The sequence below is a fragment of the Pelmatolapia mariae genome, linkage group LG16_19 (assembly GCF_036321145.2).
Source record: "Pelmatolapia mariae isolate MD_Pm_ZW linkage group LG16_19, Pm_UMD_F_2, whole genome shotgun sequence".
NCBI classification, from domain to species: Eukaryota; Metazoa; Chordata; class Actinopteri; order Cichliformes; family Cichlidae; genus Pelmatolapia; species Pelmatolapia mariae.
Window position 1 is genome coordinate 40,400,271 of NC_086241.1, and position 15,456 is coordinate 40,415,726.

The 15,456-nt window shown below is 40.0% G+C and overlaps 1 protein-coding gene across 1 annotated transcript in view; it reads left to right on the forward strand.

Annotated features, from left to right (window-relative positions):
• The window catches only part of enpep (glutamyl aminopeptidase), a 35,617-nt gene that overhangs the window by 8,798 nt on the left and 11,363 nt on the right, over window positions 1-15,456 (forward strand). The window contains exons 5-14 of the mRNA XM_063497871.1: window positions 1,863-2,017; window positions 5,531-5,644; window positions 5,740-5,874; window positions 6,143-6,208; window positions 6,332-6,397; window positions 8,880-9,040; window positions 11,977-12,059; window positions 13,278-13,414; window positions 13,597-13,652; window positions 13,753-13,903. Coding sequence (XP_063353941.1) covers window positions 1,863-2,017; window positions 5,531-5,644; window positions 5,740-5,874; window positions 6,143-6,208; window positions 6,332-6,397; window positions 8,880-9,040; window positions 11,977-12,059; window positions 13,278-13,414; window positions 13,597-13,652; window positions 13,753-13,903 — 1,124 coding nt within the window. The remainder of the gene's footprint in view (window positions 1-1,862; window positions 2,018-5,530; window positions 5,645-5,739; window positions 5,875-6,142; window positions 6,209-6,331; window positions 6,398-8,879; window positions 9,041-11,976; window positions 12,060-13,277; window positions 13,415-13,596; window positions 13,653-13,752; window positions 13,904-15,456) is intronic.

Below are 15,456 nucleotides of genomic sequence, written 5' to 3' on the forward strand. Positions count from 1 at the left end.
AGAGAGGGAGATTTTTGTTAAATTTGTTTTAACTCTGTCTCTCTGTGTTTTTTTTTTTGTTGGTTTTTTTTAAATACAAATCCCCCTCTTGCCCCTGCGGGGGTTTTTATAACATCTCGGATGTTGCTCCTGGGATCTGCTGGGGCCACTCACCTAGCTTGGGGGTCACTGCACTGAGCGCTCTGTGTACCACTGGGACCACTGTTACCTTCATGCTTCACATCCTCTCGAGCTCTTCTCTGAGCCGTTGGTATTTCTGTAGCTTCTTGTGTTCCTTCTTCCTGATGTTGCTGTCATTCGGTATTGCTACGTCTATCACTACGACCGCCTTTTTCTGTTTGTCTAACACCACTATGTATGGTTGGTTAGCCACCACCATTTTGTCTGTCTGTATCTGGAAGTCCCACAGGATCATACCACGGTCATTCTCCACCACCCTTGGGGGCGTCTAGCATTTTGACCTCAGGACTTCCAGTCCATACTCGGCACAGATGTTTCTGTATACTATGTATACTACTATGTCTTTCCTAGTGTGATAGACCCCAGCTTCTATGGATCTTGTGCTCAGTGCTTGTTCCTGTGCTGCCATGATTAGTGCCTCCGTGCTGTCTTTCAGTCCAGCTTTGTCCAGCCACTGGTAGGATTTCTCGATGTCAGCCACTTCCTCTATTTGCCAGTGGTACATACCGTGCAGGGGCCTGTCCTTCCATGATGGTTCCTCTTCTTGCTCCTTTTTCTTGGGTTTCTGCTGCCTGAGATATCCACTGGGCATGTGGTCATTTGTGGCCATCTTTCTTATGTACTCGTTATTATCCCAGCAGGGTACCTGAACACAGGCAGGTGTTGATAGCCCAGATCTACCGTTCAGTAAGCTATCACGCCCATGATCGGATTCCCTGCTGGGATAATAAGCTGGCCAAAGAAGGAGATGGAAGCCACTGACATCAAGACCAGGAAGCTCCTGACCATGCACGGAGGGTTTCACCCCAAATCCAGCACCCCGAGGCTGTACTCAGGCAGCAGAAACCCAAAAAAGAGGAGGAAGAGGAGGAACCATCATGGAAGGCAGATAGAGGAAGTGCTGACATCCAGAAATCCTACCAGTGGCTGGACAAAGCCGGACTGAAAGACAGCACAGAGGCACTAATCATGGCAGCACAGGAACAAGCTCTGAGCACAAGATCCATAGAGGCTGGGGTCTATCACAGCAGGCAAGACCCCAGGTGCAGGCTGTGTAAAGATGCTCCTGAGACAATCCAGCACATAACAGCAGGGTGCAAGATGCCAGCAGGCAGGGCATACATGGAACGCCATAACCAAGTGGCTGACATAGTATACAGAAACATCTGTGCCAAATATGTCCTGGAAGTCCTGAGGTCAAAATGGAAGACACTCCCAAGGGTGGTGGGAATGACCGGGCTAAGATCCTGTGGGACTTCCAGATACAGACGGACAAACTGGTGATGGCTAACCAACCGGACATAGTGGTGGTAGACAAACAGAAGAAGACAGCCATAGTCATATACTTACTTTATACTTTATTGATCCCCGTGGGGAAATTCCTCTCTGCATTTAACCCATGCACTCAGTGAAGCAGTGGGTAGCCATGGGGTACCTCAGGGTAGCCGTTCAGTGGATTCAAACCCCCAACCTTCCAATGACGGGGCCACCACTCTACCTACTGAGCTATCCCTGCCCCTAGATAGACGTAGTGATGACAGCAACATCAGGAAAGAGGAACACGAGAAGCTGGAGAAGATATGGAAGGTGAAGGTAACAGTGGTCCCAGTGGCCATCGAAGGTAATCATGTATGTGTGTGTGTGTGTGTGGTGATTTGTACCTCTCTGCTGTTTGGATCCAGATAAGATGGCCATTCCTGACTTTGGTACTGGTGCCATGGAGAACTGGGGTCTTATCACCTACAGGGAAACCAACTTGCTTTATGATGAAAACCAGTCATCCTCTTACAACAAGCAGCGAGTTGCCAGTGTCATCGCACATGAACTGGTTCACCAGGTAATGTTTTGATATATTTTGATTTTATAGAGAAATAAACCTTTTTCCTGAAAATGTTTTCTTCCACTTTGCTAAATTGCATACTTTATATTTTGTGCTTGAATGTAGTGATTAAAAGAAACATTTTAGAATGAATTACGTACCACTGAAATGCCAACTTTATGATACAATTCAGTTTAATTCAAGTCAGTTTTACTGAGCAAGAAATTAAGGAGAATGTGTGACTAAAATCTCACTCTTGGTAAAGAGTGAAGGGGAATTGGGAAGGGGACCAGAGAAAACGACAGAGTCCAACATTAATTTGGGTCATAAACTAACATAGTGAAGCTCTGTAGGGCAAGCTCAGCCCGCTCAGCCGGGATTTCATCTTATGGTTAATAACAGAGCGGATCATGTGTCTTTTTCTTCTGCTATGGTAAACATTGTTTGAATTTTTAGACTGTTTTTAGAGTTTTGGGGGTTTTGGTAGAGTTCTATAACATCAGTATTAAACATCACTAGTCATTCATCTTAATTTAAATTTTATGCGGCTAAGAGGAACAAGCATAAAACAGTAGCTCCATCATGGAGCCACTCTTGCTAGAACCAAGTTTTCTTGGATGAGAGAAAACTGGGAATACCAGTTTCTGTAAGCATCAGGGTTGCTGTAGCTCAGGAGGTAGAGCAGCTCATCTGCTAATTGAAAGGTTGTTCAGACTTGCTGCTTCAATCTGATCCTTGGGCAAGATAAGGAACCCTAAGTTGCTTTCCGATGCATTTATCAGAATGGAAATGTTAAATATAAAGGATAGAAAATAGTGTTTTTATGAATGGCTGAATGAGGCACGTAGTATAAAGAACTTAAGTAAAGTACAAAAGTGCCAGTCTGTTGACCATTTTTACTTGTTTACTTTGATTGTGACTTGGTCTTTGGTTAGTTCAGACCACTTCAGTAGGTCACATACAGAGGACTAGCACTGCAAAAACCAGTTTCATTTAATAACTGGGAGTATATATTTCTAAGCATAGAATAATTCAGCAGTTGCAAGTGCAAAGACTCATTTGAGAATCCAGAGGTATAATTTAAAAATTCTTTACATGTTCTTCAACCTTTTGCATGATGTACATTATTCATTGCAACATATCAGATAGTTTACAGTGATGGATGATAAGATGTTTGAACACAACATTTAACTAACTGATGAAATTTTCATTTCAAATTGCAGTTAAGTTGATGTTTACAAAACCCTCTTCTTACATGTTTTGAGCAATAAAGCTTTTACAGGGTAGTGCACTGCTGTGTTGGAATACTGAAGACAACTGTGCACTACTTTTTATTCACAGGTCTGCATTAGGTTTATATGGTGTTATTTTTGTGCCTCTATTCTGAGTGCACGTAAAAAAAATTGAAAGGGCAAATGTTGCATTTTGAGGAGAAAATTATTTTGAGTGAAGAAAAGTTTAATTTGAGCGAACAAAATTCATTTCTGCGTACAAGAAATGTATTTCAGTGTTTGCTATCATCCATATACACACACAGTAACAGCCTCTCGCTCAGATCTCTGCTCTGTGTGCTCACAGTTAGTATGTTTAATTATTTTATTTTAAAATATATTATTTTTTAAGACCATTGTTGGTTTTAATCTAGTTTTGTGGAGATAAACACAGACGGCACGAGATCTCTCAATTATCACTCCTGGTTTATTCACTATCACCACACAACTGAATACTTTGCGCTCCAAAACACAGCAACCACTTCCTGTCCACTGGGTGAGTGGAGCCCTCCACCACAGTTTAAACCAAACCACTCCACTGGATTTAGCTACAGTTGCAGACCGTAACAGCCAATCAGAATTTTTGCATCCTAGTCTGTGATTGGTTGGTTTTGTGGCAGTTTACGGTGGCCCTGAGAGGCCAAACGGACTGCAACTTAAGAAAACACCAGGAATGAGAAAAACGCTGCAAAAGCACGCAAAACACAAAACACAACAGAAATAGAAAAAAAGAAAATGGAAATTCATTTTTCCTATTTCCATATTTGTTTTGTGTGCTTTTGCAGCATTTTTCTTACTGCTGGTGTTTTCTTAAGTTGCAGTCCGTTGAGCCTCTCAGGGCCACCGCAGAGAGTTGAGCGCGATCGACACACTGAGAGCAGGTCCCCAGATGTCTGTGAGCACACAGAGCAAATGCCAACAACTGAGCGAGAGGGGCTGTTATTGTGTGTGTATATGTATAATAGCAAACAATGAAATTCATTTCTTGCACGCAGAAATAAATTTTGTTCGCTCAAATTAAACTTTTCTTCACTCAAAATAATTTTCTCCTCAAAATCCAACACTTGCCCTTGCATTTTTTTAACGTGTGCTCAGAATAGGTGCACAAAAATACCGACATAGGTTTAGAGCTGCAACAATTCATCGAGTAATTCGAATGAGTAGATTCCAAAAAATCCTCCACACAAATTCTTTGCTTTGATGCTTCGTTTAACATACGGTTCAGTTGCACGTTCTTGCGTTAAACAGCGTCAAGGCAAGTGCCTTGCCCACATTTGCGACTTAAAACAGACCTGCAATTAAAACATAATTAGGAGTAGCGTGTGAAAGTCTGACTACATTTAGCCCATGGAGCCTCCAGTTTAAACAAAACAAAAAATGACAGCAGTGATGACGTTGCTGGCACAGTTTAACGTGGAGCCGGAGTCTGGTTACACACCGCCACGAGCAAAGAGCCGGAGTCGTCACCGAGACGGTGAGCTCAGGTTGAGTGAAAGTAAAATTGTTTCTAGTTTCCAAAACAGCAGCGTTGTTCCTCTAATCACGATTGAAACACTCATTGTGAAAAAATTGTGAGTCCTTCATCAAAGCACCTTATCAAAAAACTCCCCATCCACTGCCTGCTGTTTCGTTTACACAGAGAAGTGTCTGCAGTAAGCCTCCAGAAGTATTTAAATAAATATGAACTCTTAACTTAGTCTGATACATGTTTAAATGATACAGTTTGCTGCAGGCTGACGGCAGCCGTCATATTTTACATGGAAGCGATACCTGCAGCAACAGGCGGGGGTCTAAAGGGGTGCTGGTGTGTGCTAGACCATATTTATTTCAAGGCTTTGTAACATTTTTTAGATTGAAAGTTAAATAATACAAAATGTTGTGTTATTTAAATTGCATTAATAAAAGCTTTTTCACAAACCAATAAAAATATACATGTAAAACTCTGAGCCACCGACCTGAGGGTTGTTAGGTTGGACACTGAATTATTATTAATATTAAGAAACATCTGCACCATCATAACGTCTTGTTTTCAGCACCACAAAAACTTTGCATGAAAACAAAACTTCAGAAAGCTGTGAGAGGTCTTTCTGTCTCCTGTTAATGTCAGAAAACCAGACAGAAACACAGAATAAAGCTACACATTTTTATACCTTAGTTTAGATTACATATATATCTTATTTTATTTGAATTTTTTAAATCATTGCACTTGCACAAATCATGTGTGGACTCTTAAAACTCATGTCAGTTGTATTTTTTTCAGTGGTTTGGGAATATTGTAACTATGGATTGGTGGGATGACCTGTGGCTCAATGAGGGCTTTGCCAGCTTCTTTGAGTACATCGGAGTGGAATTAGCGGAACCAACCTGGGGCATGGTGAGTTCTGCTTTAAAGGCACATTAAAGATCCACCGAGCTATTACTGCCAGTCACCTGGAAGTTCTCAGTACCTGTGTTGCTGTGGTCTTACAGCGAGACATCATGATCATCAGTGATGTGCTTCCTGTCATGGTGGATGACGCTCTGCTGTCCTCTCATCCGATCATTGTAGATGTGTCAACCCCAGCTGAAATCACCTCTGTGTTTGATGCCATCTCATACAGCAAGGTATGAGATCTCTCTGTAAGCACTCAGACAATAAAAGTTAACCATACTGTTACACTACATGCAAACAAGATCCAACATGTATCACTCGTGACTGTGTGTGACAGATTAAACACTTAAGATGAACAGAATAAATACTGGATATTATATTTGAATGGGTGGATGTAGATTGCACTATAAAAGTCCTGTGAGTTGTCAATAATACATTAAAATTGCTCTATGGATATCAGTCCATTTACTTTGTAGTGAAAATTGTTCAACTTTTTTCCAGGGAGCATCTATTCTCAGGATGCTGGAGGACTGGATGGGCAGAGATGTGTTCAGAGATGGTTGTCAAGTAAGTCATAGACTCACAGCTCTTTTAGTATTTAAAAAATTGATGTTGCTCTTTTGATTAACATTAATTATAATTTCAAATCTCCCAGCAGCTGAGTAATCAAGTCTTTTTCTCTTTCAACAGAAATATTTGAAAGACTTCTATTTCAAGAATGCCAAAACGAGCGACTTCTGGGCATCTCTTGCCAGTGTATGTTTGGACTTAAGTAGCCTTGCCCTTCAGTCTGTGCTAGTGTTACGACTAAGAAAAATACACAATTGCTAAAAGAAAAAGGAAATATTTAGGGTTATTTTCTTAATCATATTAACATTTCAGGAAATTTCTTCAAGCAACTGAAATCCCTAAAAACATCGAGCTGCTAGACTGTTAAAACCACAGACTTTATATTTAAGATGGACTCATTCTATTGCACATTTTGAAGCAGCACAAACCTCTTAAACACAAACACTGAACAACACAGCAAACATTACTTCTTGGTCCATTTAATACTCTAAAAGGCACCAACAGTGTACAAACATGAAAGAAAGGTTTAGTTCAGTGACTCCAGTTAGTGGAGGTGAAGCACTGGACTGTGTCATACCTGTCAAAGTAGCTATAGCCTGAACTCCAGCGTTTCAGATGGTGGAGTTATAGTCATGGAACTACAAAACAACACAGTCATTATTTATGTAACAGAAATGAAGCCAAACTGCAGAAGTCCTGTGTTAAGAATTAATTACACCCAATGATACAAAAGTGCACAGAACCACTGAGTTGTTTTCGGTATAACTTCATCGGTGTCTCATCGTGGAGGAATTTGGGACACTTTTGTTTACAACGTTGCTTCAGTTCACTGAGATTTGCAGGCATTCATTGCTGCATAGCCCTCTAAAGGTCTCACCACAGCATTTCAGTCAGGTTGAGGTTTGATTCTTTTATTGTGGGTTTATTGGTGTGCTCTGAATCATTGCCCTGCTACATCAACCAATTTTGGCCAAGCTTTGCTGTCAGACAGCTGACCTTACATTTGACTCCAGAATTTGATTTATTTATGTATTTTGCAGTTTCTCTGAACATTGCTCAAGATGAACTTGTGTTGACATCCATTGCTGAATGTTTTCCAAGTTTGATTCATCTTTCTTACTGTAGAATAATGTTCCTCAGAATGTTTGGAAATGACCCGTTAACCCTTCCCAGACTGATGGATCAAAACAATTGCTTCTTCTCGATCATTGATGATAATCTTCCTCATTGGCGCTATGTTAATACATGCCCAAATACTTCAGATAAATTACCAAAACCTCCTTTTGATTAGTGCTATTAGATACTACAAATTTTGGTATTGATCTGACACCAGTTAAATTAAGAGCAGTATTGCCGATATCAACACTGATACTTTTAACGTATAAAGTGAGCTTATGTAGGGGTGAACAGTGTGTCATGATTTATGAGTTGAAGCATCATACATTTTCCAAATTCTAAACACATTTTAATGAACACCAACACAAAAGTGAATAATTAGCTAACACAGTGTTTTTTTTTATATATTGATAATGTGTTTTTTAGAGACCTGGAATGGAAATGTGCCTTTAAAGGACTTTAGCTCAGTTTCTGTTGTTTAAATGTGCTATAAGCTATAAAGAACTCTAAATTATAAAAGTGATTATAAAATGGCCCATAGGTGTGAATGTGAGTGGAGCGATTTGCTGTCTCTCTGTGTTAGCTCTGCCACAGACTGGCAACCTGTGTTTGCAGAATTGCAGAAGATAACGTATGGATGGATAGACAGTGGGACACATACTGCATCGTTCCAGTTGCGTTAGTATCCATCCGATACTGATACCAGTGTTGGTATCTATACTGTTGACATTTGGATTGATTTGCCCATCTGTACTTTTGATAAAGATGCTCACACTTGCTGATGATCAGTTAATCTAGTGCATTTAATTAGTAGTAGCTAGTTACTCCTTACCCTCTGAATTCCTATGTAAGCAGTAACTGAGTACTTTTCCCCCCACACTTTGCTGTGGGGGGAAAGTGTAGTTTGTATTTTTTGTAGATCATTATATATTGTATATATTATTTGGGCAGCATGGACAACCAGGTTTATGCGATAACTCGAGAACAAGGATTTTGAAATTCATGGGTGCATCTACTAAAAATCTCAGAGACCTTGACCTCAAGGTCAATCACGTTAACAAGAGATTCTGAAAACTTGACATCTGACCTTGAGGTCAAGGTCAGATGTCAAGTTTTCTGAATCTCTTGTTAACGTGATAATTCAAGAAGTAAGAGACACATGATTTTGAAACTGATACTGTTAGGTGCATCTACTAAAGATCCCAAACGAGTTCAATTCTCATAGACCTCAACCTCAAGGTCAAGATCAAAGGTCAGGTTTTCTGAATGTCTCGTGAATGCAATAACTTGAGAATGACGTGACGTAGGATTTCAAAATTATGCCATACCTTCTACTAGCTGCATCTACCAGAAGGCTGAGGATTACCACTGGCGGCTGAGAGTAGTTTTAACCTGAGCCAAACTACCAGCATCCCAACCTCGGATATTTACTTAATACAAAGACATTAATATTGATTTATTATAAATATCGTAATCTAAGAGCATTAAAGTGTATTTGAAAAGTATTTACATTTTTCTTAGCACATAGCTAATTTACCCTCTCTGCATCCAGGTGAGTGGGTTGCCGATTGCAGAAGTCATGGATACATGGACCAAACAGATGGGTTATCCTGTGCTGGACTTGTCTGTCTCTGATACAGATGCCAGACTGAGCCAAAAGCGTTTCCTCTTGGACCCTAAAGCTGATACTAGCCAGCCTCCTTCAGATCTTGGGTATGAGAAAGAAAAAAATAACCATGACAGTGACCATCTTGTTGATGGTCACTGTCACGGTCCTTGGGTCATTGACCCAGCATTTGTGTCTCAGTATTTGTCCTTGTTCTAGTTAGTATTTAGTTGCAGTTTGTTTAGTGGTGGTTTTAGTTTAATTTTCTCTGCATTTAGAAGTCTTATCTGTTTTGTGGCTCTTTGTGGATTTTATTCTTGAGAGTTTTAGTTGTTATTTTTAGTTTCTCGTGATCTGCAGGTTACTAAGGTAGTCATTAGCTTATGTGTATTTATACCTCAGTTTTCCTCTTGCCCTCAGTGCTGTGTGCTCTACTGTGCCATGTTTTTTTCCTATCATCCAACTGACTTTGTTACTGGCTCCAGCTCTGTCATTATTTGTATTTTGTGTTTCTGGGGTAGAAATTACACTGGACAGAAATGCAGATTTTGCAGCTTTAACAATCTTCTGATATTTTGATAAGCAGTCATGTAGCCTTCCAAGTCCACCAAATCAGTGGTCCTCAACCCCTGGCCCACGGACCGGTACCAGTCCGTGAGTCGTTTGGTACCAGGCCGCAAGAGTTGAGGCTCGGTTGTGATATTTAGGGTTTTCAGGGTTTTTATCGTTAAGTTGTAGTTGTGCGTCTTATTTTGAAAGAAATATTTACATGTTACCATAGTGACCAGAGAGCATAAAGGGGCAGAGAGGAGGATGTTACTCTCAGTGTTGTTGGAGCATTTCAGGAGGACGCTGCTTATAAAGTTACACAATTACACCGTGATTATGCATTTATTATTATATTTACAAAATACCACCGTTTTTGTCTTGGTCGTTTCATTTTATTTTGCTGTATTTATCCGCCACACCTTAAAGGCCGGTCCATGAAAATATTGTCTGACATCAAACCGTCCGTGGTGCAACAAAGGTTGGGGACCGCTGCACTAAATATCACAGCCCTCTTCCAAACTTTCTGACCTTGCTGGTAGTGAGGTTCCTTGGTTCAGCATTGACCAGCTAGCTGCTTATTCTGCTCCACGGTGCCCAGCAAGGTGGCCTGAGCAGATTTCCAGAGCTCGCGACACCAGCATAAGTGGCGTTGAACAGATGGGACAGTGCACTCACCCTTAACAGAAGGTAACAAAGGCAACTAATACCCCAGTGACGACTCAAAAGATGAGAGGCCGGTGTCAGAGGATGTCAGGGAATTGTGCGGGTACTATATCAAGGCCAGTTGGTGCTCCAGGTGGGCAGGTTGGAATAGACATCACACCGGAGGGCCAGCTCACTCTTAGTTATGTCCAGTTGTCAGGATCTGTGGGGCGCAGATTGTGTTTAGGAAAACAGGACCCAAATGCACGTGTAGAGATGGGATCTTAACAAAGGGTGAATTGTTTATTAATGCTGATTGATTAATAACCATTCAAAATACAAACAAAATGCAAAAGGGAATTAAGACTGACATTAGCAAAAAACAAGAGTAGGAAAACACTATAGGAACTAGAACAATAGAACCTGGGAAAGACACGAAGGGAGGTCAGCTGACGTTCTGGTGAGAGACAAAAAGGAACTCACACAATAACTACACAGACAGGTGATGAGGAGACTGGAGACAGCAGGGGAACACAGCTGGAATGAATTAGATACAACGAGACAGGAGAAGCAAAACTAAACACAAAGCACATGAGACAAGGACTATCAAAAATAAGACAGGAAACACAATAAACACAGAAAGAGACCCAGACTCAAAACACAAAGCTGACACTGGGAGCGAATACCACGACCCAGAGACAGACAGCATGAGAGACACAGAGAGCAAAGGGAACCAAACATGGGGACGCTGTACACAGAACATAGAGACAAAACTATGACAGACTGGACATAACAACAAGGCTAAGTAAGAAAAATACCAAAACAAAGAGAAGGCTAAAGCTCAAGAGGAGCGTATTAAAGAAAGCTAAAATATCTAAAGTTGTCTAAATTACCCTAGAGATACATAATATAAATACAAGTCATAATCACACGGTAACTAAACTATACCAATAGAGACTAGGAAACATAAAGTTTAAAACATTAAAGAGTTAACAAAGTTAAAAAATAAAAAGGGTTATAGACCCAGAACAGTGATACCACTCGTGGCTATTGGTCTAAGGATGGATACCAGAATGGAATTGGAGTCTTTGATCCAAAACAGTTATCCACAGGAATTATTTGAAGGCATTAGTATAACTGTGTTGTCTGCTGAGGGACGAAGGCAGGTGATGAAGTCCAGAGTCCGTTAGAAGAAGTCAGAGAAGTCCCGAAGAAAGGGAGGTGACTGCCTTGTTTTGGGCACAAACTTGACAGGTGGACAAATATTCCCTGACATCTTTTACCAAAGTTACCCTCAGAACAAATATTGAAGAAATGAGTTGATGTGGTTTATACCTGGGTGAAAGTGAAAGACCCGGTATGGGACCTGTGCAGTTCAAGAAAACCCCTTTTGATTTGTTGACATTAATGACAGCATGCTACAGCATAATCGCTCTAATAGGATATTATGGTCAACAGTATCGAACGCTGCACTGAGGTCTAGCAGGACAAGCACAGAGATGAGTCCACTGTCAGAGGCCATAAGAAGATCATTTGTAACCTTCACTAAAGCTGTTTCTGTGCTGTGATGAGCTCTGAAACCTTTAAAATCAACCATTCTGCTGCAGACGATCTGTTTATTGTTTTACAACTGCTTCAAGAATGTTTGAGATAAAAGGAAGATTGGAGATCTTGGAGAGACAAAATAAGAGACTTTCTTGTGACTCATTGGAGCATTTAGCAGTACAGGAGAGTATTTTTTGTTCTTGATGAAAAAGACTAAATAAGGACATGTTAGTTAAGTCACAGAATAGATAAAAAGTAAAAAAAAAATGTATGTGAATTGATCACTATAAATGTATTTTTGTTCCAGGTACAAGTGGACAATTCCAGTCCAATGGCATTCTCTTCAAAGTGACAAAAACATGTCGCTTATGTTTGACAAAAACACCGCAGGTATTTCAGCTTAAATCTTTTGTGGTCATCTACAAAACATTTATTATAATGAAAAGCAAATCCACAACCAGCAGGCAGGACAGTGATATGTTGTCATGTTCTAAATGTTTTGCACTAAAAGCAAAGTTGAGATGCTGCAATTGATAGAACATAGTATAGTTTTTACTTATATGGTACCTTCTTACATAGAGAAACATCTATGTTAAGTGCAACCAGTTGGAAGGTAATAACTGTCCATCCATCCATCCATCCATCCATCCATCCATCCATCCATCCATCCATCCACCACTTATCCATGTTTGGGTTGCAGGGAGAGCAGTCAAAGCAGGGAAACCACCTCCTCTAGTTCATCCAAGAGGACACGAGTCATTACCAAGCTTGCCAACAAATAATCTCTCCAATGAGTCCTGGGTCTGCCCTGGGGCCTCCTGCCAGTAGGACATGCCCAAAATACCTCATCTTGGACCTCCAAGATAGGTATTTTGGGCATGTCCTACAAGGATGCCTCCACCTGTCTAGGAGGCATCCTTGTCAGATACCCGAACCACCTCAACCGGCGCCTTTTAATATGGAGAAGAAGAAACTGTACTCCCAATCCCTCTTAAATAACTGAGCTCCTCATTATATTCCTAATGGAGAGCTCAGTATATATACCCAGAGTTCATGACTCGTGCATTAAGAGAATTAATTGGGCAATCCAGGATCAGTACTGAAAAATCAGGCAGGCCATTCCTCCCGGTCACAAGCCTCCAGGTGAGTGTTAAAGTGACCCAGCACAACAATGGAGTCCACAGGTGGAGCACTGTTCACCATTCCACCCAGTGATTCCAAGAATGCTGAGTACTCTGAACTGTTATTTGGTGCATAGTTACAACAGTAGGGACCCATTCCCTGATCTGATGGCACAGGGAGGCAACCCTTTTATCCACTGGGTAAAACACTGAACATGCAGTTATTGAACCAAGAGGATACAAGTAAATTCATCCCAGTCTGCCACCTCCCACTGAGGGCACATCTTGGGGGAAATAGATAGAAACTGGTTCCAGAGCTAGAGCTGTGGCTTTGAGGCGAGCCCAAATATATCTAGTTAGTATCTCTCAACCAGGGGCTTTGGCCCCACTAGAGAAGTGACAAGTAACAATTAACTTTAAACATCAAACTTTTAAACAATACTGCTCATAATATTTCCTTCACTGTTCTTATAATGACTATTTTCAGAGCAAACCATCACCGGTTACTCACCATTAGCGGATGGGCTGCTAAAGGTTAACGATGATCATATTGGATTCTACAGAGTCAACCATGATGACCGCATGTGGACTGCTATTAGTCAACAGCTTCAAACCAACCATTTGGTATACCTTTCAGAGCCCACTTGAATATATATCTATTCTACACTCAACCAGTCATATTATAGATTTTATCTGGGTTGCTAAACTCTTATTATGGAGGAGTTGGAAAATGAACAGGCAGAGCCAAACCATACCACAGTATTCATAGGGCTCACTGTTACTCTTTCTGAATCTCTTTCCCCCAGGAGTTTGATGCAGCTGATCGCACAAGCTATATCGATGATGTTTTTGCTCTTGCAAGGTTGGATATCATCAAAACACTCAAAGAAATCTGTATAAACAAATCATTGATGTCTAATCGGAAATACAGAATACTAATCTTTTTTCATTTAACTGTTTAGAGCGGACATTATAGATTACGGTCATGCCTTCAACCTTACTAAGTACCTGACAAGTGAGACGGAGTATATAGTCTGGGACCGTGTGGATGCCTCCATTGCCTATGTCCGGAACATGTTGTCTAGCAATGCTCTACTCTATCCAAGGTTTCAGGTAATCACAATGTTAACGCTTCTGTCTTTCTATGTATGATTCACATTTAAGCGCTCAGTTATTTAAAAGCAAATAATCATTGTAATCAGAAACACAAATCACAAACAAAATAAGACCACAGTATATAAACCTGTCAGTTTATTATTGCTGTTATTAATAAATAATATTAATACATGTCTCAACTCATTTCCAACTTTTAATCCCACTATCTGCATAGTTTTTATAGCTGCAATTTAGATGATATTCTTGTGCTTTGGGTAAGACATTGAGTTTCCATCTGCAATGAAATGTGCAAGTTTCACATGTTTTGTTGATATTATTATCATTATATACACCAGGTGAGATAGTTTTAATCTCTGTTCTACATTATAATATCAACCTGTAGGTTTTAGAAAAATGTCCCCAGGGAATAATGCTTATAACAGTGAGATAGGTAGAAATACTTATTAACTTATATATGCCATATATACAAAGTGTGTGTCTCCTTGGGTGTTCTGTGTTGGACTTTACCTTCCACATCTTCTCCAGTTGTTGCTACAGCTCTTGGAAGCTCTTGACATTTGTCAGTGTTCATCTGCTTCTTTCTGATGCTGGTGTTAGCTGGGATTGCCACATCTGTCACAGCCTTAAAGCAGATACCTCCTAATTTGGGGAGGAAAATTTGTTTTGCATTGAAAAGGTGGAGGCGGGAGAAGAATTTAGTTAACAAGCTCTGACGAGCTTCTCACTGGGCTTGGAAGGAATAAAAAGAAGTTGGAAGGAAGGAAAAGGTTTTGTTAATAGTCTAGATCATCCAATTAGGTATGTATTTAGTGAGTTACATGTGTGTACTTCTGACCCCCCACCAAAAGAATACATTTAAAAATTGGATACATTAGTAACAAAGTTGAAGGTGATAAATCTGCAATATTAGATATGGTGTGGTGAAAACTGTTAATGTTAATAGTATCATGAGTGTAAGAAGAAAAAATTAAGGCAGAATACCCTGTGCCTTAATTAAAAAAAAAGCTCCATCAGGGTAAAAGTTTACTTAAGTTCAAACTTAAGTATAGAAAAGAAACTAATATGCACTTAAATATAAAAGTAAGGATGCTAAAGGGTATTGGACGATAATGAATAGGAACATCTTCACAACTGATTACCTGTGATGGAATAACAGTAGAGGAGTTTCATGATTATAAACATCTAAAGCCGTATGGTACTGATTTGTTTGATTTTAATACAAATTTACTTAAATATTTAATTTCAAGACTTTTTCTGAGGAAGAGGTTAAAACCCAGATCAAGTATCTGAAGAATAATAATATCAGTGCAAGTCCTGCAGAGCTGATTTCATTGGTTACCAAATTATTTAACTTGGTGTTGATGAAAAGGTTTATACCAACAAATCAGACGGTATGAACTGTGGAACCCAGTTATAGTTGTTCAGATCAAGTCATCTTACCAGTATTGCTGTATGGCTCAGTGGTATGAGGTCATGAAGAAATGTCTCTCTTTTTTAAGCTTTTCATGTTACATTTATCAACACACTACTTAAGTTAAACAGAAATGTAT